General features: G+C 40.7%; 1 protein-coding gene across 1 annotated transcript in view; it reads right to left on the bottom strand.

Annotated features, from left to right (window-relative positions):
* trdn (triadin) overlaps nucleotides 1-21,329 on the bottom strand; it is a 565,816-nt gene that overhangs the window by 211,094 nt on the left and 333,393 nt on the right. Inside the window, exons 16-20 of the mRNA XM_078542852.1 lie at nucleotides 19,966-20,007; nucleotides 18,869-18,901; nucleotides 14,640-14,690; nucleotides 14,402-14,419; nucleotides 5,080-5,112 (exon numbers count right to left, since the gene is read on the bottom strand). Of these exons, the coding sequence (XP_078398978.1) occupies nucleotides 5,080-5,112; nucleotides 14,402-14,419; nucleotides 14,640-14,690; nucleotides 18,869-18,901; nucleotides 19,966-20,007 (177 nt within the window). The remainder of the gene's footprint in view (nucleotides 1-5,079; nucleotides 5,113-14,401; nucleotides 14,420-14,639; nucleotides 14,691-18,868; nucleotides 18,902-19,965; nucleotides 20,008-21,329) is intronic.

Genomic DNA, 21,329 nt, shown 5'->3' with positions numbered 1-21,329 from the left:
GTCCCTTCCTGCCAAACTCTCATTATCTTTATTGCCATCTTAACCTATTGCCTCATCATTTCCCTCTAATTTACTCAATCTTCCTCCACATGATCCCTTCCCCCCTTTATTTAGTTCAAAACTATCCCTACTTCCCAAATTATATGATTCACTATAACACTGGTCCAGGCACGGTTCAGGTGAAGTCTGTCCCAACGGTACAGCCCCCACTTTCCCCAGTACTGGTGCCAGTGCCCCACGAACCAGAACCCACTTCTCCCATATCAGTCTTTGAGCCATGCATTCATCTCTCTAAACATATTTACCCAATGCCAATTTGTATGTGGCTCAGGCAATAATCCAGAGATTATTACCTTTGAGAATCTGCTTTTTAATTTGGTGCCAAGCCTCTCATGCTCCCCACCTCTTTCCTAGTCTTACCTATGTCATTGGTGCCCACATGGACTATGACAACTAGGCCCTCCCCCCAACTGCAGGTTCCTCTCCAGCCCTGAGCAGGTGTCCCAAATGCTGGCTTTGGGCAGGCACCACAGCCTTCTGAATTCTCACTTGCAGCTGCAGAGAACAGTATCTATCCCCTGACTGTACTGTGCCCCACTACCATTACATTCCTTTAAACTCCTCCCATTTGAATGGCATCCTGTACCACGGTGCCATGGTCAGCCTGCTCATGCACACCACAACCCTTGGGCTTGTCCATCCAAGCTGCAAGAACTTTGATCTTGATGCTCAATTGCAAGGGCTGAGGCTCCTCTGCTTCTAAATTGTCGATCCCCTTAACTGATTGTCTCACAGTCACGCCCTCCTGTCCCTGACCACTGATCAAAGCTGATGACACTAACCTATGGGGTGTGACTGCCTTGTGGAACAAAATGTCCATGTAACTTTCCCCCTCCCTGATGCGTTGCAATGTCTGCAGCTTGGCCTCCAGCTCAATGAGTCCAAGCCGAAGCTCCTCAAGCCACAGACATTTACTACAGCTGTGGTTCCCATGGATTGCAATAGCATCCAGGAGTATCCACATGCTGCAGCTGTGACACATCATCCATACTGCCATCTTTATTGTATTGATTACATTTATTTTTCTTAATTAATTCATAGTTCCCCTCTTCACCAAACTCCTTCACTCACCAAATTCCCATCTTGACACTCTGTGCCTCAATCAGCAATCAGTGCAGACCAAGCATCACTCAAGTGGCCCTGTATTTATACTTTCTGAAAAACAATGATGAGTCAAGCTCTGCTAAAGCTCAGGAACCAGTTTAAGCTAGGTACCTATTTAACTAGCTACAGGTACTCTCAGAGAGACTGTAAATCCATGTTTAAACCTTGAAGAAATGTAACTCACCTCTTAAACAGTCATTTTAAACTGCAATTTTTAGTTAATTGCTAAATGTAAATAAAAACTAGACTTGAGAGAAAGATTAACCGTTAAAAATCCCTCACTCACCAAACTCTCAGCTTGACACTCTATGCCTCAAGCAGCACTCTGTGCAGTTTTGACAGTTTTATGAGTATCTCAAAGCTTTTCCAATGTTATTATAGGGCTCATGAGTTGTACTTCATGGATTCTAGGTAAGTAAGCAGAGAGTGGTGAGGGGGGTTTTGGGAATAAGGGAGACATAAGGTGAGGTGGTGAGGGGTATGGAGTGGGCGTGGGAGGGTGAGGGGATGAGGGGCTATGCAGGGAAATGAGGTGGGGGGCTTTGGGGGAGCATGAGGGCATGGAGGGGTATGGGGGTGTATGAAGGAGGCATGGTGTGAGGGGGTATGGGGGTGAGGGGGTATGCAGACATGGAGCAGTATGGATTGTGAGAGGTTATAAGAGGGGCATGGGGGAATGAGTGTATGGGGGATTTGGAAGGGGTATGGGAGTGAAGGGTTCAGGGGCCTCATACTTATCTAGCAAACTGGGCCGGTGTCCCAGCAAATGAAGGCAGGCCTTTTAACCTGCCCAACTTGGCATCCACCTGCCTCCGTTTCCACCTCAGGCTTGCTTCAGGAGGCAGCTGACTCTTGCCCAATCCCCCCACCCCACCATGGCAGCCTGGATAGGCCAGGCAAGAAGCAGGATCACAACATCAGGAAATGGCCCGACTCATAAATCCTGCCTCAAAAGGGAAAATCCGACCCCTGGGGCTGAATTCTCCGGTCGGCGAGCTGGGGCTGGGCCCGCTCGCCAATGCGTAAAATGACGCGCAGTGATATCGGGCGGGCTTCCCGACATCACCGCACTTCATTTATATTTTCAGCCCAGTCGACTGCATGCCCGCCAAACTGTCAAAGGCCTATAAAGGTAATTTAAAACCTAATTAACTCAATTAAATGAGCTGCCCGTCCAACCTTAAGGTTGACAGGCAGGCGAAGAGCTCAGGAGACCTTCGCATTTTTTATGAAACCTCATCCACGGGCGGGATGAAGTTTCATGAAGTGTTTTAAAATCTAATAAAAATGTTTACATTCATTCTTTGACATGTCCCAGCTCATGTGACAGTGTCACATGAGGGGACATGTTTTAAAAGGTTTTTTTCTTCTTTATTTAAATTTACACATATCAAACTAATCTCCCTGAGACACCTCTGTGCAGGGAGATTTCTATGCTCTTCCGCGCGCATGCGTGAAACAGCGCAGGGAACAACTCAGGGAATCCTCTCCGCCCGCACAACGCTCCTGGGTGAGCTTCACGATGGGCGGGCCTTAAATGTCCACATAAAATAGTGGCATGACCCCAATCAGGGGTGCCAATCGGGTTTGCTCCCGCCCCGCCCACCCCCACACAACCCCCCCGATGGGGGTAAAAATTTTCCCCTGATGTTTGTGAGGATGTTTGACTTCATTTAGCGTAGTGTGGAGTGCAGAGGATTTAATTGTAACGCATGTGTCAGACTTCTTTTTAAAACAATTGTTTTAACAGTTTTGTTTCTGTGGTAAATTTGCTCTGTTGCTAATACAGCGATGGGTCTACAGTAACCAAATTTCCACTGAGCCGCAATCCCACGCTTACTTCAGGATTGTAATCTGATGTAATAGTCCCATTTAATTCCTGGGAAATATGAACTGGCGTATGTCATTTAGCCCCCAAGCCTGTTCATCATTCATTTGTGACTTAACTCCATATATCTGCCTTTGCCCTTTATCCCTTAATACCTTTGGTTAAGAAAAATTGATCAAACTCAGAATGAAAATTAATAATTGATCCAGCATCAATTTCCATTTGCAGAAGAGTTCCAAATTTTGACCATCCTTTGCATGTAAAAGCATTTTCTAATGTCACCCCTGAAACGTCTGGCTCTAACGTTTAGATTATACCTCCTAGTCCTAAGCTCTCCAACCAGAGAAATAGTTTTTTTCTACCCTACCTGTTCATGTTAAAATCTTGAAAACATTGATAAAGTCACTCCTCAACCTTCTAAATTACAATCCTATTTTATGTAATCTCTCCTCATAATTTAATTCTTGGAGTCCAGTTCTCCATCAGTACTGCCTGGCCTCCAGTATTTTCTGTTTGTATTTCAGACTTCCAGCGTCTGCAGTATTTGCCTTTGATCTACTTACATTGTCTAACTGGAACTGGTTATGCACATGCAGAGTTCCTCACCCAGCAGTTAAAATGTACACACAGTACAGAGAGGTGTGTCTATCGAATATAAACACCAAGGTTAAAGGATGTCATGGGAACTTTCTAAACTAGTTACATAACTTATTAGGATTATCTAATTATCAATGTCCATAGAATTATCAGTGTCACATTGCTGCAGTGTGACTATCCACTCCAGAAGATCTCATAACTTTTCTCTCCAGTGTCAGGTCAAACCCTGACTTTGGATTTGCACAACAGATTTAGAGGAAGGTGTAGTTAAACACACTATCAGAATTTAGAATTATACCCTATACTACATTTTGCCAAAAGGCATACAATCTTAGGTTTAAAAAAAATAAAATGCATATATCCTAACATAGTAGTGTTCAAGAAGTGTTATTGTAGAATACCATAGAACCATTGATTTTTATAGCACAGAAAAGCGCATTCAGTCCATTATTCCATATTCTATTTATTGGTCCATGCTAAATCAATCTCACTGCCCGCTCAGTCCCTATAACCTTGTATCTTCTTCTGTTTCAAATATTTATCTAACCTTCCCTTAAAAAGTGTTATTGCTTCCTAGCTCATCCAATGTTTTTGGCAAAACATTCATGCTCTATCCAACAGCCCACTGTATAAAGAAATGTCTCCTAACTTCGCTCCTCACTCCTACCCATAATTATAGATTGATGATTCTTTATTACTGATCCCTCAAAGAAGAAATTGTCTTTCCACTTCACTGTAATTTTCAAACCCCAATCAATATTCTTTTAGCCTTCTCTGCTCCAATGCAGTCCCAGTGTTTCAAGTATCACCTCATAATTATTGTTCCCCATCCTTGGTATCATCCTGCTGAATCTACACTACATACTCTCTATGGTTTTAATTCTCGCTCTATAATAAGGTTCCAAAAAACTTCAAACAGTACACTAATTGGTGCCTAACCAATGTTATGCAGGCATTCCCTCTGGTGGATGTTGTAAGAAAATGAGTTTGTTCTCTCACAACACTTTGGGGATTATTGCCTCCTGAAATATACACCATTGTGAGTTAGTTTAAGAATTTTTAACTTGGTCCCAGAGAGCTGGAGCTGTTATTTTATAATATATGCTGTTTATATGTTGCAACAAAAGCAATTACACTTTATTGACACAGGGAGATGTCTTGTGTCTATGGTGCTAATTAATTTTCTTTGAAGCAGAATAGTTGGTTGTAGATGACAGGGAAATTCAATGCATATTATGTATTTGAAATATTGATGCTATTATTTTGGCTTTAGGTGTAAAGATATTTCCCTGATGTTGTTACATCAATTCCTGTGTACAACATTCTTAAGCAATATAAGCCTCAAAGTACTTGAAGTATATCTTGTACAGTTGTGTGGAATCTATTTCATTTACTACAGTTTAGGTTCTAAGAATTTGTACGTTAGAATAATCGAAGGTACAAGCGCTTGAGTTATAAGAAAACAAGGTCATAATAATCATTTTTCATACCTTTCTCTGATTTCACTGCGGCTGCAGGTTTGACTGTAAAAGAAAAGGAAAAGGTTTTTTTTAAGAAGTAGCCGCAATTCATTGCAAACAACAGTACAATTTTTCTCTGATTTAGCATGCCAGGTGCTTCAATGTAATTGGAACAGTTATTTGTAACCTTGGTATCCAGGTGCAAATTCTCTCCAGGTAGATGCATTGAAAATGCTCATTATTAAGAAAGTTAATTTTTTCAAATGAAGTGAGCTGAACCATAAATGCACTAACACGTAACCCAGCTCCCTGTGGGGAACCACAGAATAAAACTATTCTGAAATTCAATAAAACTAATTAAGAAAACTCACTCAAAGAGGGTATATCAAGGTTCAGTATGTTCATGAAATAGAAAAAACCTTCATGTGTTCAGGAAATTATGTTGTTCAGAGTTTAAAATTTCTGTCTATTGAGTCTTAGTTTAAAGTTTATTTCACTAATTTAAGCATGTTTTGAACCAATTTTAAGTATAAAAATAATTTTTGGCATCATGCGGAAAATAAATATCCAAGTTCTGTGCGAACATAAGTTGGTACATTCAAGAATTATTGATCTGAAGTATTTTTTTTCCTCACCTCTGTCCTAAAGCGACAGCACCTTATTTTGAAACAGTGACCCAGGGTTTTAGCTTCTCCCACAAGAGGAAATATCCTTTCCACATTCACCATGTCAAGAACCCTAAGGATCTTATATGTTTCAGTCACATCACTTCTAAATTCCAGCAGATACAAGCCTAACTTGTCTAGCCTTTCCTCATAAGATGACCTGTCCATTCCAGGTATTAGTATAGTAAACCTTCTCTGAACCACTTCTAATGCATTTACATTTTTCCTTAAATAAGGAGACCAATACTGTACACAGTACTCCTGATGTGGTCTCGCCAGTGCCCTGTATAACTGAAGTATAACCTCCCTACTCTTGTATCAATTCCCTTTACAATAAACAATAACATTCAATTAGCTTTGTTAATTACTTGCTGTACCTGCATAGCAACCTTTTGCGATTCATTCATTAGGACACCCAGATCCCTGTGCATCTCGGAGCTCTGCAATCTCTCACCGTTTAGATAATATGTTTCTTTTTTTCGTCCTGCCAAAATGGACAACCTCACATTTTCCTACATTATGCTCCATTTGCCAGATCTTTGACCACTCACCTAACCTATCTATATCCTTTTGTAGCCTCCTCACATCCTCTTCACAACTTACTTTCCTACCTACCTTTGTGTCATCAGCAAATTTAGTAACCATACCAACAGTGCATTCTTTTTTTTTTATTTATTCATTCACGGGATGTGAGCTTCACTGGCTGGGCCAGCATTTATTGCCCATCCCTAGTTGACCTTGAGAAGTGGTGGTGAGCTGCCTTATTGAACCGCTGCAGTCTGTGTGGTGTAGCTACACCCACAGTGCTGTTAGGAAGGGAGTTCCAGGATTTTGATCCAGAGGCAGTGAAGGAGTGGCACTCAGGATGGTGAGTGACTTAGAGGGGAACTTCCAGGTGATGGTGTTCCCACCTATCTGCTGCGCTTGGCTTCTAGATGGTGGTGGTTGTGGGTTTGGAAGATGCAGTCGAAGGAGCCTTGGTGAATTCCTGCATTGCATCTTGTAGATGGTACACACTGCTGCTACCATGCATCAGTGGTGGAGGGAGTGAATGTTTGTGGATGTGGTGCCTATCAAGCGGGCTGCTTTGTCCTGGACGGTGTCAAGCTTCTTGAGTATTGTGGGAGCTGCGCTCATCCTGGCAAGTGGGGAGCATTCCATCACACTCCTGACTTGGACCTTGTAGTTGATGGACAGGCTTTGGGGAGTCAGGAGGTGAGTTAATTATCGCATGATTCCTAGCCTCTGACCTGCTCTTGTAGACACAGTATTTATAAGGCTCATCCAGTTCAGTTTCTGGTCAATGGTAACCCCTAGAATGTTGATATTGGGGGATTCGGTGATGGTGATGCCATTGAACATCAAGGGGCGATGGTTGGATTCTCTCTTGCTGGAGATGATCATTGCCTGACACTTGTGTTGCACGAATATTACTTGTCACTTGTCAGCCTAATCCTGGATATTGTCCAGGTCTTGCTGCATTTGAGAATGGACTGCTTCAGTATCTGAGGAGTCAGGAATGGTGCTGAACATTGTACAATCATCAACGAACATCCCCACTTCCGACCTTATGATAGAAGGAAGGCAGTTCAATGGCAAGAAGAAGTTGTTGAAATCCAATTATCTGGCACTGTGTTTGATAACATTGTTCAGGAGGAAAGATTACAGGACAGTTCAGCTGAAGTATTTAACTCAAGGAGGTTAGTGGAGCCACAGAAAAATGATTTGCAATTAAAGCAGTTAGATCAGAAAGTTTATTCAGAAACAGAAGCAAAATGTATCCCAGTATGTTATTACCTTAAGGGAGATATTTTAATGAGAAAATGGAGGCTGGATCATGTCTCAGCAAATGAAAGCTGGAGGGAGGTGCACCATATTGTTATCCCATTGGGGTATGGAAATTAGATTCTGAGGATTGCTCATGAAATTCCAATGGGGGACATTTAGAAATTAGGAAAACACAGGAAAAGATAGAGAGGTTTTTTTATTGGCCAGAATTGCATAGGGATGTAGTCAAATTCTATAGAACCTGTTATGCATGTCAAGTAACAGGGAAACCACAAGCAGTGGTTAAACCGGCGCCTTTAATCTCAATACCAGCTTTTGAAGAACCTGTTACTAGGGTCATGATTGATTGTGTAGGACCCCTCCCTAAGACTAAGAGTGGAAACCGGCACTTGTTAACAATAATGGATGTGTCTACCATGTTTCCTGAAGCGATACTTTTAAGAAATATTACAAATAAGAAGATTGTGGAAGGGTTGGTTAAGTAAATCTTTTTTACAAGATATGGTTTACCTAAGGAAATACAATCAGATCAAGGGTCAAATTTCATGCCATAGCTGTTTAAGGAACTAATGAATGGGGAAAAAACAGTTTAAGTCAATAGCTTATCATCTGGAGTCACAAAGAGCTTTGGAAAGATGGCATCAAGTTTTAAAAACTATGATGAGTACATACTGTCAGGACTATTCACAGGATTGGGATGGAGGAATTCCATTCTTGTTATTTGCTATTAAAGACACTCCTAATGCATCAACCGGTTTTAGCCCTTTTGAACTAGTTTATGGTCATGAGGTAAGGGGACCACTGAAATTAATTCATGAGAAATTGGTGGGTCAAAATTCAGAAACTATTCTCTTGGATTACACATCAAATTTCAGGGAAAGATTGAATAGAGCATGTGAGTTGGCTAGGGAACATTTAAAGATATCACAGCAAGTGATGAAAGTGAGGGCAGATAAGAAAGCTAAAGCCCGCAGTTTTGTTCATGGAGAGAAAGTATTAGCTTTGTTACCAGTATTAGGTGATTCATTAAATGTAAGATTTAGTGGGCCTTACAGGATTGAAAAGAAATTGAGTGAAGTAAATTATTTAATAAATACTCCAGATAGAAGAAAAAAGCAGAGGGCTTGTCATGTAAATATACTTTAAAAGTACTTTGACAGGGAAGATGAACAAAAAAAGGTTTTATTGATGATGGATGATGAGAAAGAGGTAGAAATGAAGGACTCTGAAATTGATTTTCCTCTAATCAAACTGGATAATGAGAAAGCACTTGAAAATGTAAATGAAATATTGAGTTACCTTCCAAGCAAGTGTCAAAGTGATTTGGAAAAGCTATTACAGTCACACAAACTTGTTTGTGGGAATAAATTTCGAAAGACACATTTAGGTACACATAATGTCCCTGTACAGGTTTCATCTTCAATAAGGCAACATCCTTGTAGATTAAATCCAGCAAAGTTATTACAAATACAAAAAGAAATTGATTTCATGCTACAAAATGATATCATTGAATTTAGTTGCAGTAACTGGAGTTCGCATATTGTGCTGGTACCGAAACCAGATGGAACACAAAGACTGTGTGCAGACTATTGAAAGGTGACTGCGGTGATAAAAGCTGATTCATATCCTATTCCATGGTTCGAAGATTGCCTTTATCATTCCTCATGTCTACCCAACCTATTTCTATATCCTGGTTTTCTGCACTATGGCCATCCCTCTCTTTTGTGTTAATGTCATCTTAACAGAGCCACCCCTCCACCTTTTCCTAACTTCCTATCGTTTCTAAAAGTCACATATGCTTCTATGTTCAGGTCCCAATCGAACCCATCCTGTAGCCATGTCTCTGTAATGGTTATTAGATTGTACTTATTTATCTCTATTTGCACTATTAGTTCATCTGTTTTGTTTTGAATGCTATGTGCATTCAGATATACAGCCTTAAGTTTTGTCCTTTTATTATTTTTGTGACCTCTAGCCTTACCATTTGCTTTACTCTTAGACCTGTACTCTCTGTCCCTTTCTGTCATGGTCTGTTTATCATTTCCCAAATTAATACCTTCCTCTCTTACTTTGTCTGTACTCTATAATTTTTAAAATTCATTTCTGGATGTGGGGATCGCTGGCTAGGCCAGCATGTATTGCCCATCCCTAATTGCCCTTGAGAAGGTGATGAGCTACCTTCTTGAACTGCTGCAGTCCCTGTGGTGTAGGTACACCCACAGCACTGTTTGGGAGGGAGTTCCAGGATTTTGACCCAGCGACAGTGAAAGAACAGTGATATATTTCCAAGCCAGGGTGGTGATTGGCTTGGAAGGGAACTTCCAGGTGGCAATGTTCCCATGTATCTGCTGCCCTTGTCCTTCTAAATGATAGCAGTCATCAATTTGCCCTTTGCCCCCACAATTTAATTTACAACCCATTCTACTTCCCTAGTTCCTACTTCCAATGTCATCTTGGTTTTGTTAAACATTCAAACAAACGGCATTCTGGAGAGACCTGTTGTGTCCTTTGTCTTTGAACCTTAAATTCTCAATTTGTTGCCAATTGAAGAACTGGGCAGAGAAAAACCAGTATCTGTAATGTTGTGGTACACACTCCCTGTCCTCTTAAGTGTTCAGTGAGATTTGTCACAAAACAAAAGGTTGATATTGAATGTTCGATTTCATGTTATAGACAATGCACTGAGTGCATTTTGCCAGTATACCCAAACTGTCCTTTGGTACAGGGAATGCTAGGGACAAGTATGTTGGGATAAAAAAGGCAACAAATCCATCTTCGAAGGAAAAAGCTTCATTGAAAACAAAGAGACAGGAGGTCATCACCGACTGCAATAAACAGTTGGAAAGATGGGTGGAATACTACCTTGAATTATACTCTAGCAAGAACAGGTTCACCAAGGAAGCTCTAGACAACATAGAGAGTCAGTTACAAAAACAGAATTACCCGGAAAAACTCAGCAGGTCTGGCAGCATCGGTGGAGAAGAAATCAGTTAACGTTTCGAGCCTTCACGACCCTTCGGCAGAACTGAAGTTCTGCCGAAGGGTCGTGAAGGCTCGAAACGTTAACTGATTTCTTCTCCACCGATGCTGCCAGACCTGCTGAGTTTTTCCAGGTAATTCTGTTTTTGTTTTGGATTCCCAGCATCCGCAGTAGCTTTTAGCTTTTTGTTTTTATCTCTAGAGAGTCAGTTGTCTGTCATGGAACAGCTGAATATTGAACCCACACTAGAGAAGCTTAGCAAAACTATTGACTCGCATGGGCAAAGCTCCTAGTGCTGGTGCTCATTCTGAATTTATCAAACATAGGAAGTTGGCACCCCTACAGCATCTGCACAAACTTTTCTGTCTCTGTAGGTGATAGGGAGCAGTGCCCAGGATATGTGTGATGCAGATTGTGACCTTTACAGGAACAAGGGTGACCGCAGTGATTACAATAATTATTGGGGCATCTCTCTGCTAAGCATCGTGAAAAAAGTATTTGCCTGTGTTGCCCTTGTCAGACTACAGATCTTGGCTGAACACATTTACCCAGAACCCCAGTGTGGATTCAGAACTGGAAGATTCACAATTGACATGATCTTCTCAGTTGGCAGCTACAAGAGAAATGCCATGAACAAAGGAGACCATCAAAAAACTCCTTCATCGATTTCACTTAGGCACTCGACCATAGCAGTGGTGGCCTATTTAAGCTATTGAAGAAAATTGACTGCCCTGTAAAGTTTCTCAGTGTGAACCCTTTTTTCCATGATAGGTAAGGTTAGCTGTGGCAGGGCACCATTGGAACCCTTTGAGATCCACAGTGGGGTCAAATAGGGTTGTATTCTGGCAGCGACACTCTTTGGCATATTCTTCTCTTTGCTGATGTCATATGCCTTCAGTTCATCTACAGAGGGTGTCTACTTACATAGCAAAGCTGATGGAAAGCTATTCAGCCTTGCCCCACCTGAGATCCAAGACAAAAGTGTGCCAAGTCCTCATCAGAGAGTTGCTCTACACTGACAATGCCACACTACAATTCCCTACTGAGGAACATCTTCAACGGCAAATGGACAGGCTCACACCTGTAAAGGTTTTGGTTTGACCATCAGCATCAGGAAGACAAATGCCATGATCTAGGATGTTTCCATACTTCCATCTATCAACATGTGATGCTAGAAGTTATTGAAAACTTCATGTATCTAGGCTCTATAATCACCAGCAATCTGTCACTTGATGCAAAAATCAACACATGCATCATAAAAGGTGCAGCTGTTAAGTCCAAGCTGAGTAGAGTGTGTGGAATAACAGCAACCTAAGAACACCAAACTGCAAGTCTATTAATCCTATGTCCTCAGGAAACAGCTTTACCATAGTGAGGCCTAAACAACATATGCTAGATAGGAGAAAAGGCTGAACAGTTTCCACATTCGCTGTCTCAGACATATTGGCATCTCTTGGCAGGACAAGGTCACCAACTGGAAGGTCCTGGGGTGTGCTAATTCCATTTGTATACACTCATTGCTAAGCCAACGATACCTGTGCTGGCTTGACAACGTTCATCAGATGGGTGATGACCGTATACCCAAAGACCTTCTGAACGGTGAACTAAGAATCTGCTAGACGTCCACACCATTGCTACAAGGATATCTGCAAGCGATATATGAAGATGGCAGACATTGGCACTGACAATTGGAAAACAGTCACTAATGGCCCATGCTTGGAGTGGCATTGAAAGAGGCCAAGAGAAATGGAAAGCTTAGCAGGCGGAGAAGAGAGCCTAGAGAAAACAAAGGGTGGCAAGTCCTGCATCTTCTCAGCCCATTGTCTTCCTCTGCAACAAATACAACAGAAACTGCCATGCCAGATTGGGGCTCATAAGCCACACCAGGCGATGTTTAACACAGAGTTGACCACCATGGTACAAACCATTGCCTCATGAAACGGAAGGCTGCCAAGGTGTGATGTACTCCAAGCACTGCTGGGAGACTAGACTGAGGGAATTACATGCTTCAAAGGGAAAGCTAAGAAGTATACAGTGCTGGTAGAGTCAAGGTACACCACAGAACAAGAAGCTGATTCAAAGAACTTAGCCAATCAGGGGTCAGTTAAGGGCTAATTCTACTTGCTGCCATAATATGTTGGGCAGTGGAGAATGGAGGAAAGAGGCCAGCCCACTTTTTCATCAACTCTGGGGAAAAAGTAGGAAGGAACGCTGGTTATTTCCCTTGGAGGGTGCCCTGTGCACATTCAGGGCACTCCCTCCCACAAGATGGTACCCACCCCTTTGTGCCTATACTCATGCCATCCAAAACCCAAACACCACCCCCCTCCCAATCCCTTACTGCCCAAAATGCTCTGACTCACCTAAGCCTGGCAACAATGACCCTTTTTCCCTGGGACTCCCTTGTAGACCCAGCTGTGTTCACTAAGGGATTCTGACAATCAGATTGGCTGGAAGCTCTCAAGGATAAGACTTCCTGTCACAGGTAGTTAGAACAAGTAGGCTACCTCTAGGTGTTCCAGAAAGACTACTATAACAGCAGACTCATCTCAAGGTGTCACAATTAAGCACTTGCACCACTAGGTGGACCAATGAGTCTGCTCTAACATAAAAGTCTACTTCCAGGCACTCCAAGGAGACTGGGCTGAATCTTATGAGGCTCTTGGAGGCAGGATCCTGAAAGAAATTGGAAAGGTCGCGGTAAGGTCAGCAGCCTAACATGTTCCTGTCTCCAGACAATTTTGCCAGATATGGGTGAGCAACAAAAGTGACTGCCCAACAGGGGCAGGCTACCAATAATTAGCAATTATGAGGATAATTAGGGGGCTGGGGAGGACCTCACTGGAGCTGGCAACTCAGTGGAGGCAACCTCTCAGTGAGAGGTAGGATGGCTATCGGAGCCAGAGGTTCTATGCCCCAATAATGGAGCCACAAGCAGGAAAGGCCAGACCAGCAGTCCAAACATTTCCAGTGGAGATATTTCCCCTCCATTCAAAAAGACCTACTGGCTTCAGCCCTCATCATTTTTATTTGTTGCATGCCTCCGAGGGTGTGTCCATTTTGAGGCAGCCCCACGCACTCCTTGTGGCCTGAGCAGCTGGTTTAATATCAGCAGCAGATGAATGAGGCCCTTAATTGGGCATTAATTACCCACTTACGGGTCTCAATTGGCGGCTGGGCGGAAAGGCTTTCTATGGGCCTTCCTGCTATGAATTTAATCAGGATGGAGATGGGAAGGTGACATGGTCCCCGCCCATCAGCATATTGCCTAATTAAACACCTTCACCGCCTCCAAACTCGCCATGGGGGAGACAGCATAAAATAATGTCCTATTATATCAAGCAGTAGACATTAATAAGCCGCTTGTCCTCCTCCTTCTTCAGGTACCATGCCCGAAGAGGGCGTTGGTGACCAGGGACTTCCAATGGATTGGTCCATGATTATGCTTGGCCAAGTACTGCAGTAGTTTGCTGTTGCTTTCTGCGGTATGGTTGACCAAGAAACTCTCCTGCTCTTACCACCTGCCATCAGGCATATTGGAAGGATTTACGGGCTGATAATCAACCTGTTTGGCCATGTTATGCATGTGGGAAATGGACTTGAACCCGGAGCTTCTGGCCCAGAGGTAGGGATGTGAGTCATTTCTACAGTTTACCAATGATAAAGACACATTAAGAAATTTCTAAATTCTATTTGCAGTAAAGTGTACTAATGAATTTGTAAAAGCTTTAGAATAGGGATTTGTTTCAAACTTGAAATTCTTCCATTGCACAAAATAATTGGTCCTCACTTTAAGAATGCAAATTAAATAACAATATAATTAGAAGACAATAATTTCCTTAACTTTGACACTTCTAAAATGTAAATTTAATTTTCCACAATAAATTTGTAAGTGTAACACGAAATAATGTTTACTCACTTTGCTTCTTTTCTTTCACTGTAATAAACAAAATAATTACTTTATAATGCATCCTTATTGGTCCAGAAATGCAGCTTGCATACTTATTAGATTTTGCCTTTATCAATAATACATATTCTTCAACAAATATGAGGAATGGCCAATTTTATATTTCTTCCAATTATTATGACCAGTAGATGGCATAATTGCATTTAATTCCCATCAGAACCCAAGAAATTCTGAATTGTGCAGAATGTACCTGATACAACTTTGGATGTTTTGTCTTTTGTTGTCAGTACTTCCACTGGTTCTGTAGAAGGAAGATAAAATATGCTTAAAGAAAGCAGGAAATTTTGAAATGCCCATGGCCATTTTCCATTGACTGTCAAATTCAAACCGAACAATAAAGATTCGGCAGTGCAATGTAATGCTCCATCCACTTAATATAGTGGTGCGAGGTATTCTATTTGTTCTGTTGGTTGCATTGTAATATATTAATTTGAAAATATTTCTTCAATACTCTTGCATCATTCACACAGCTATAATAAAACCATCAAAGATAGATAGAAAAAGAAAGTGGAATGTTTTATCTAAATGTATTCTTTGCACACATCTACAAGCTCCTTCATGACTTTGCCCTTATCCTCATTCTATGACGTTATGCAGCTCTATGTTCCTGTACTCTCACTCTCCTCTTACAATCCTGACATCGTTTGCATTTTGCCTTTCCTTCAGCTGTTTAAGGCTGCACAATGATCAACTATTTCAGCTGCACATTTTGGAACATTCTACCTAGGTCTGTCCACTATGCTACCTCTCACCCCACCTTCAAAACCTTCCTCAAAATCTAACTCTTCTGTTTAGAAAAGATTGTAGCATCTTTTAACATGCACAAAGCTATTTGTGCTGTTTAACCTGACTGTGCAGGGATTTCTTAGAATATTTCATACTGTTCTTGCCCAATACGATTATGAGTTTTTGAAAATAATTTGTAATCAATCTGTAATATTAATCTATAGGCTTCATATTATAGAAATTTAGGATATTTGGGAGTCTAAATTCATTACTGAGCTATTTATAAAACCTGGGCCAGGATTTTACATTCGGTGTGCAGGGACGGGCCCAATACGCCAGAACGCAAAATGAAGCATGATGACGTTGGGCATGGGTGGGTCCCAACCTCATCGCACAGTCTCGCAATGTTTCATTCGGTGGCTGGGTGCCGGAGTTGACTGCACACCCGCCAATAATTGAAAGGCATATTAAGGCCATTGACGGAGTAATTAATTTCAAGTTTACGCAGCCCATCCAACCTTTCTTAAGAAACTTCATCCACGAGTGGAATGAGGTTTCCTAAAGCTTTTACGAATTAAATAAAAACTTTTTCTGAAAAATAAAAACATGTCCCATCTCATGTGACACAGCCTCAGGGAGATTGAAGCGCTCTTTTGTGCACACGCGAAAGAGCGCTGGACCCGACTCTCCCTCCTTCCTCCGCCCGCACAGGTAGCACTCAGCTACCGCTCACATGTTATGCTGGGCAGGCCTTAATTGGCCTGCCTGTGTAAAATGGCGGTGCTGAGCTGATCGTGAGTGGCGGTCGGCTCCGTGACTGCCCCCGCGCGCTCCCGCCGAGCGATGCAGAGAAAATTCAGGCACTGAAATTTTTGAATACACAGTCCCCAAAATTTCAAATGAATGGAGAAATCATGAGAACAACATTCAAAAGTTGCAGATTCATGTTCATTCTAGAAATCTACCTTCCATGGCCAGTGTACCAGATGTCTCTTGGTGTACGATTATTGGTCTCAAATTGTATACCTCCCCTTCCTGATTCCTTTGCAGTCTCTCTGTTGTAAATTTCCCTTCTCCACCACAGAAGATCATACAATAATACAGCTAAAATGCCTGTGCCAACTTTTTGAAAGATTTATCAAATTAGTTTCCACTGACCTGCTCTTTCCCTATAGTCCTGGAAATGTTTCCCCTTCAAGTATTTCAAATTCCCTTTTTAAAATTATCATTGAGTCTGCTTCCACCACCCTTTCAGATAGTCCATTCCAGATCACAACACTCCATTGCATAAAAAAATGTTCCCTCAGGTTCTTTAGCCAATTACCTTAAAACTGTGCTTTCTGGTTACCTACCCTTCTGGCATTGGGAATAGTTTCTCCTATTCTTCCAAAACCCTTCATAATTTTAAACACCTCCATCATATCTTTCCTTAACCTACTCTGCTCTAAGGAAAACAACACCAGCTTCTCCAGTCTCTTCGCATAACTGAGATCACACATCCCTGGTGCCATTCTACTAAGTCTCCCCCATCACCCTCTCCAAGGCTTTGACATCCTTTCTAAAGTGGGATGCCCACAATTGGCCATAATATTCCAGCTGGAGTTTAACCAGTGTTTTATAGATGTTTACCATAGCTTCCTTTCTTCTCTACTCAATGCCTCTATTTATATAAGAAAGAATAATGCATGCTTTTTTAACAGCCTTCATGATTTGTCCTGTCATACTACTATTTAATTTATACTGCATCATCTCTTCCTTCCTACCAAAATGAATCGCTTCACACTTCTGTGTGTTAAATATCATCTGGCGTGTGGTATCTATTAGTGGTCCAAATACCAAACGTTGGGGGACACTTTGCTACTGAAAAAAATCATTCACCACTATACTTTGCTTTGCATCCTGTAGCCAATTTCATTTGTAGGCAGTGAATTTTGTATCCAAACACCCACTGTCCTTTTAATCCTATGCGCTTCAATTTTGCCATTGTCTATTATGTTATATTTTATCAAATGAAGTGGAATCTTCTGTAAAAACCTCAAATGTTGATCATTATCAAATACCTAATTAAATCCCAACTGAATTATGCAAACAATAATGCTCTTCCTGATACGTGAAGCACTGATTTACATGGATGCCTCACATTATTGGGTGACTAAAATTCACTTAGTTCTCAATATGCTCAACACCTTATGCTGTGGATGCCAAACACTGTCAGCATTCATAGCCAGTGCACAAATTATGTTCAAAGCTTATTAGAGACACTACATTTATTGAAATTAAGGAAAACAATCCATGATGAAGCTGGAGAATTATAGCAGTGCTCCAGACAATCATCAATTCTTTGCAATGGATACATCAAGTAAAATACCTTAACTGGCCATAAACTAAAGCCACCCATTTTTGACAGTTCCTCAACCTCGTGGACTCCTATATCCAATCAACACATTTCACGTTATGAGGGCTAAGAAAAGAACACATTTAAAGGGCAGTCCAGCAGCACCTTAACAGCTACTGGAACCTGATCATTTTCTCCCAAAACTTTGCGGATCTCAGTGATTTATGTTCAATGCACTGGGTGCACTGTCTAAATATTTTGTTAAGCTAGCTATCCTTTATTGGATGTTAGTTAAGTAACAATTAGAGCACTGGGACCAAATTATAGGTCCCCATGACACCTGCATAGGTTCATCCACAAATTTAGTTAGTACCATAAAAAATTCCCTAGAAAGGTTCATTAGGCAGTCTTTGTATATTTATAATAAATAAATGCTGACTAATGTTGAATAACTCTGCACTTTACATGAGCATTGACAGTATCACTCAAAGTGCTAATGAGCACATTCTCTACTGCAATTACTTTTATAACTGATCTACAGTCCCTAATACATGGCTCACTTTTTTTTTGGCTGTCAGTGTTGTAGTGGCAAAAAATAGCTCTCGTTCCTTTCCTCTTTTCCTTGAGAACTCTAGAGAGAGTTTCAGGTACTCCGTAGATAGTTAGACTCCAAAGTTATGGATACTCAATTTGTTGGTGGAAGTACAGTGGGACAGAAATCTTAGTTAACAGTGGAGAAAGATGTCAACTCTTTCAATTTACGGGAATGCTCAATGACATTTTCAGAGAAAGCAGTTTTTGCCTGCGAGGCACCTTCCATTCTGCAAGATAAAAATCAAAGTGGCATTCCAGTGATTGTGGGGTGGGTTGGGGGACACTTGCTAACATTTATGAAATGCCTAGTCTCCCATCCAGAGATTTTTTTTTTTCCATTTATTGCCCTTGTGTTAATATTGCCAGGTCAATTTTCAATCCAGCTAGTCAAATATCCATTATATCCTACAAACTGGCACCTATTGTAAAAGCCTAGCAGGAAAATTTAAACTAGTTCAAGGAAACTAAGGGGTGTCTCTGTACCATGTAATTGTTCCATGCAGGATTGGATACCTCAGGCATAGGCAAGTTCTAGGGCTTTTCCAAGGATCTACAGAACTCAAGTCATTAGGTGCAAATGCACCTTAGAGGAACGTAATTGAGTGATTCCTGGGATAGTCCCAGAACCACGTCCAACATGCCCCTTTGACGTGAATTGCAGTTAAGACTCACCCAGCAGAAATGACCCATTTACAAAGTGCAGACTACATTTAAATACCCCTTTAACATATTTATCTGAGAATAATAGAATGCTGAGCACATACTTTTAGTCGTCTGGTCAACATGCTTCTTTTTAACTAGGGTAACAACAGAAGAAATGGTTAAAAAAAATGTAATAAAAGATTTAAATAATTTCTGATTTTTCAAAATGGCTTTCTACATTAACATCCACTGCAGCACACAAAACAACTCTTCAGTGTTTTCAAATCCAAAAATAAAATTAAAACAAGCATTGATAAATGAAATGAGGAATGCAAATAAATGTATCATCCCCAGTGATGATGAATCTGGAACAATATCTTCCTCTCCAATAACTTTAGTATCCTGATATACAGGGCTTTAGAGTGGAAAAGGTGAGTGTTTCTTAATGTACTGACTAATATTAGATCAACCATAGCTCAGTACTAGTCAGTACTTTCAGGAGGAGAAGATGGTGAAAAAAAATCTTAATTCAATATCTTGGGTCATTCAGCATTTTATAAATAAACGTATTAATACAATCTCTCACTTCCTCTGTTAGCAATGTTTTCACTATTTCATCCCTACATTTGAAATATACATTTGTTAATTATTCTTTAGACAGTTTTAAGATGTTCCTAGCACCTCTTTTGGACAAAATGATGAAAATAATGTGCATCTAGTGTGATGAGATTGTGTTAATTAGCAATTCAAATGGTTATTTGAATAACCAGTTTTAACACTTTTCACTAACCAATTTTATTATTTTATTAATTATGAAATGTTTTGCATTTACTCTAAATCTGAAACAATTCTCAGCCTGAATAATCTGTGAAATAGCACTGCCATCAAAATATTAAATTAAAAAACTTTGTGAAATTACTCTGGAAATAATTAATTTATCATTAAGAATTTAATAAATGCTTGAATGCCTTAGGTAAAGCAAGCAGCTGGTCAATAGTCTCATTACACATTAGGATCTCCAAAATGTTTGCATTGCCATCAAATTAAGCCTTTAGCAAATTTCTGATGAAAGATCTGATGTTGCCATTAGGATGCCATCAATCTCAATGAAGAATTTGTTGCAACATTGTTGCAGTCATGCAGTTCACTCTTACAGGTAACTCATTCTTTACATATTTCTACAGGTATACGTTTGTATATACTGATATATTTGCCAAACCTTTTATTTCTTTGATGGCAGGAGGAGGCAATTTCTTCTTTTCTATATAACAGAATGTTGATAATTTGCTAAAATTATATGCAACACAGAATACTTATACCTGCCAGAGACAATATGTTACACAATTATAATTAACCCTTCGACTGACAGCAAGTAGAGGAAAATTTCTTTGTCGCTTGCCAGACTGATTGCCCATTCACTGGGATATTGAGACAACCTTTAACATTATAGTTGTAATACTGCTGCAGTATCAGGCATTGCTTTACTATTATAATACTCACCCTGAACTAAAAACAAACCAGCAAAAATAATCTAAAATAAATTTCTGGCTGATTTCCTGTCCAATGCACATGATGAATGTTCCCATCATAAGCACAAAACAGAAGGAAAGGAGAGGAGATCCACGCCATTAGGATGCCACCTGGAATTTCAAAGCCATTTCTGCGGGGAGGGCAGAGGCAGAGTACTTGTGTGTATAAAATGATCAAAGACAAGCAATAAGGACCAAAGGGCTCAAGAAAGTAACTTGGGTTACTTTTCTGGACAGTAGGGCAGTGAATGGTGCTGTTGGCCTTCTGGCTATTGTTTTAGAGAGCAGCCTTAAAGCCCTAATGCCAGTGGCTTCACATTCACAGGCTTTGTCAAGGATGGGCCTGCACCTAAAGTATGCTGGGGCTAGGTTGATGTCTGGTGCCCACAAATACAGACAGATTTATGTCAAGTCAGGTGGAGCACACCTCAGATGCAGTTCATATCACTAACAACAGGTGCAGGAGAAACAAGAACATCAGCCTCTTTATTTAAACTGATTTGGTTTTTCTTCTCTTCATTCTCTGTTCTATTTTACTCCCCACACAATTCCCTAACTTTTATAGTTCAAAAAAATTAATTACGCTGGGCCAGATTTAACTGGAGGGAGATCTCACAGCTTTCCAGTTTGTTAGACATATTAATGCATATTTAGGTTTTAACAATTTTTGCCTGTAAAGATACTGAAAGTGCAAGCTGATAATGGTTCAATGGGACAAACAGTTGTCTTCCTTAATCAATGAGACATGAAGATTAAGAAATAAACAGAGTTTTTGATCAGAAACTGAAATGGACAAGCCATATAAATACTATGACTACAAGGGCAGGTCAGAGGCTAGGAATCCTGCGACAAGTAACTCACCTCCTGACTCCCCAAAGTCTATCGACCATCTACAAGGCACAAGTCAGGAGAGTGATGGAATACTCCTCGCTTGCCTGGATAAGCGTAGCTCCAACAACACTCAAGAAGCTTGAAACCAACCAGGACAAAGCAGTCCATCCACCACAATAAATATTAATTCCCTTCACCACCGATGCATGGTGGCAGCTGTGTA

Source organism: Cetorhinus maximus, chromosome 5 (assembly GCF_964194155.1).
Source record: "Cetorhinus maximus chromosome 5, sCetMax3.hap1.1, whole genome shotgun sequence".
NCBI classification, from domain to species: Eukaryota; Metazoa; Chordata; class Chondrichthyes; order Lamniformes; family Cetorhinidae; genus Cetorhinus; species Cetorhinus maximus.
Note: the sequence above shows the minus strand (reverse complement) of the source record. Positions and strands in the feature narration are given on the sequence as shown.